Below are 3,396 nucleotides of genomic sequence, written 5' to 3'. Positions count from 1 at the left end.
GCCGCGTGAGGGCAGTGCGCGTGCGCGGACCCCGGCTGTGCCGCGTGAGGGCAGTGCGCGTGCGCAGATCCCGCCTGTGCCGCGTGAGGGCAGTGCGCGTGCGCGCGGCGGCGTTCCGCACGCTGCCTCGCGTGCAAGGTGTGTGCTGCACGGCGTGCGTGTGCGCTGTGCGTGCTGCACTGCGTGTGCACTGTGCCTGTGCTGCACTGCGTGTGCACTGCACCTGTGCTGCACTGCACCTGCACTGCACTGCGTGTGCACTGCACGTGCTGCACGGCATGTGCACTGTGCCTGCACTGCACTGCGTGTGCGCTGTGCGTGCTGCACTGCGTGTGCACTGTGCGTGTGCACTGTGCGTGCCTGTGTGTGCTGCACTGCGTGTGCACTGTGCCTGTGCTGCACTGCGTGTGCACTGTGCCTGTGCACTGTGTGTGCCTGTGTGTGCTGCACTGCGTGTGCACTGTGCCTGCACTGCACTGCGTGTGCACTGTGCGTGCTGCACTGCGTGTGCAGGCACAAGCCCTCTGTGTGCTGTGTGTGCGTAYGCGCACGGGCGCTGYGCRCAGKGCACTGTGCACGCTGCACTGCCCRTACCGCTCTGCACGAGCAGTGCACRCTTCCCGCGCCGCGCAGCACCAGCACGGGGCGAGAGCGGGGGGCACACGCGTACGCGCAAAACAGCACTGAACCGGCACCCAGGGGACCCGGCCTGAACCACGCGGCCGGGAGGAGCGAGAACCCGCACAGGGAGCACGGACCAGGCGGGGGCGGCAGCAGCCTGGGGACAGGGGGGCACGGGGAGGACGCCAGCCCCGGGGAGCCGTGTCCCCTCGCCCCGCGCGCCCTGCGCATGGGGTGCCGCGGGAAGGGACGGGTGGAGCGCAGCCAGGCAGGGGGGCTCCTGCTTGCTTCCCGGGGAAGCGCCTCCGGCTCYGAGGGGGAGAGGGGACGGCACTGCAGCCGTGGCAGACGCAGAGGAGCTTTATTATGTAGTGTCGAGCCCTTCCCAGCAGAAGGAGCTAACAAGACCGTCGGCACGGAGGGAAACGGCCCCTGTTCAGCCCTGCTACAGCAGACTTTAGCACTGGCAGCCGTGCTAAACTGCTCCCCTCACCCAGCTCATCCCCCCGGCTGCCTCGGAGTCCAGCGTACTGTGGCCCACCCGGCTCGCGTGTCCCCGGCGCAGGAGAGCCTGCAGCTAGCTCACGTCCACGGGCTCCGCGGGGCTCTGCTCCGCCAGCACGGCAAAGGGCTGACCGGGCGCATCCTCCTCCTGTGCATGCGGCAGGGCGCCCGGCGAGGGGCTCTCCTGCGCTGGCTCCTCACCCGGCACCAGATCCGCCTCTCGTGCCGGCAGGATGAAGGCCAGGGGCTCCCTGACAGCCCCGGTGTCGAGGCAGCCCAGCCTGCAGAACCGCTGCAGCTGGGTGGCGGGGACGCCTGTGGGAGAGCAGAGGAGAGTCTGCGGTCTGGCGCCAGCACAACTCTCCCGCGAGAAAGAGAGGGAGCACAAGACCGCAAAGGGACGGGCACAGGGTCCCCAGGATGTCTCCAGCTCCTCCCACCAGCTCTCCCCAGAGGAGCACCATGACCAGGAGCCTTACCCAGCGCCTGTGCTATCTGGGCTGGAGGAAAGAGGACCTGGAGGCAGCGGTTAAGGTAGGGGAGCAGATCTTCCAGGAACACGGTGCAGAACTGGACAAAGAGCTCCTGCTCGCGCCCGCTGAAAGCTGCCTCTTCTGCCCGATGAAAGGCCAGGATTATTTTGGTCACCTGGGGTGAGAGGACAATGATGTCATTAATTCTTTAGTCACATCCCCAGTGCACACAACACAGAATCCAAGACCTGGAGAGCCCCACGCATCTCAGAGAAAAGAGCCGCTTCTGCTCCATGGTGCCAGGCTCCCAGCCTCGGCCATCCAGACAAATCGGACAGACCGTGAGGAAATTTCCTTCTGCTCTGTTCTGCCACAGCAAAGCCAAAAGCCCCACGGAGCAAGGCACAGCTCTGGCCCTGGCAGCCTCACCTGGCCAAGAGCATCCTCGAGGCAGGTGGTGACATCCTGGGCCAGGGCCACGGGGCAGCAGAGCCGCAAGTCATTGAAGGCCACAAGGAGGTTGTTCAGGAAGCAGGCAAGGGGYGGGAAGTCCAGCAGCACCATGGGCGGCTGCAGGGTCCCTGGCTGGGCTGTCGGCACCACCGCTGCAACGGTGCTGCCCAGCAYGGCTGGGGCAGAGATGAGCGTGTAGGAATTCATCTCCTCCTGGAATTTCTCCACAGCCTCCTCAACTGCCTTCCTGAAGGCGCCAATAGTGACGCGCTGGAAGATGGGGGCCAGCTGCCCGCGGAAGTCAGCACCCACCCTGCTGAAGGAGAGTCCGAAGTACATGCACTGCCCCAGCAGCGAATCCAGGCGGCCGCCCACCCCACGCTGGAGGTCGCCCTCCAGCACCTGCAGGAACTCGGAGACCTTCTGCAGCACCCAGCCATGGAAGATGGCCCCCTCATTGAGGGCTGGCTCGTCGGGGGGCAGGAGCGGCTCCTCGTCAGAGAAGATGGCGCGATACTGCGTGATGATGTCAAAGAGATGGACACGGCAGGCCTCGATAGTCTTGGTTATGTGGAAATAGGGGTCRTCATCTGGGATGGAGGCCTGGATGGAGCGCAGCCAGGCGTCCCGCGCCTGCAGGAACTTGATGCGCAGCTCGGCCTCCGTGAAGACGTCCATGCGCCGCAGGTAGCCAATGACCCGCAGGCAGGCCGGCAGCTGGATGTTGCTGCGTAGCTGCTGGATGAGCTGGTTCAGCATCAGCTGGGTGGACTGGCGGACTTCGTCCACGATACCCTGGGGACGGGGAGACAGCCTCAGCCACAGGTGCCACGGAGCAGCCGCAGGGCCGGGGCAGAGCGYGGCACACCTGGATCACGGGGATGGCACTGTGCTTCCTCTCCAGCCGGCGCACGTAGGCAGCGAGCTCCAGCGCCTCCTCGTAGTAGCCATTGCGGACGCAGGTGTCCATGAGCTGCGGGATCTCCAGGATCTCCAGGATCTCCGTGTGCCGGTTCAGCGTCAGGCTGTTCATGCGCCGGCTGCAGGCGATCTCCTCGGCGTCTCGCATGAAGTTCCTGCGGGATCGCAAGGGGATCGAGGTGAGGGCCCCTCCCCRCGCCAGCACCAGGCTGAAGGCGGACAACTGCCTCACGAGGGCCCCCGCTGCCGACACCGGCCCCCTCTCCTCACCCCTGCCCCCAGCTCCAGCGTCGTCCAGGGCCCCTCCCAGCCTCGGTCCCTGCTTCCACCCCGCCCCTCACCGCTGGGTCCCTCCTGCCCCCGTGCCCTCTCCCAGCGCCCCGGGGGCTCCCCCAGCTTCCCGCCGGGCCTTCCCGGCGCCGGC

General features: G+C 66.6%; 1 protein-coding gene across 1 annotated transcript; it reads right to left on the bottom strand.

Annotated features, from left to right (window-relative positions):
* Positions 1-963: 963 nt before the first annotated feature.
* Positions 964-3,276, bottom strand: COG8 (component of oligomeric golgi complex 8; the record flags this gene model as incomplete). Its single annotated transcript, XM_085305750.1, has 4 exons — positions 964-1,440; positions 1,605-1,773; positions 2,028-2,846; positions 2,920-3,276. Coding segments are annotated over 4 exons (1,587 nt in total), but the record flags the coding sequence as incomplete, so codon positions are not given.
* Between the last annotated feature and the right edge of the window lie 120 nt (positions 3,277-3,396).

Source organism: Rhea americana, unplaced genomic scaffold (assembly GCF_003343005.1).
Source record: "Rhea americana isolate MKP2758 unplaced genomic scaffold, rheAme1 scaffold_226, whole genome shotgun sequence".
Classification (NCBI taxonomy): domain Eukaryota; kingdom Metazoa; phylum Chordata; class Aves; order Rheiformes; family Rheidae; genus Rhea; species Rhea americana.
This window is presented reverse-complemented; position numbering and strand designations above follow the sequence as displayed.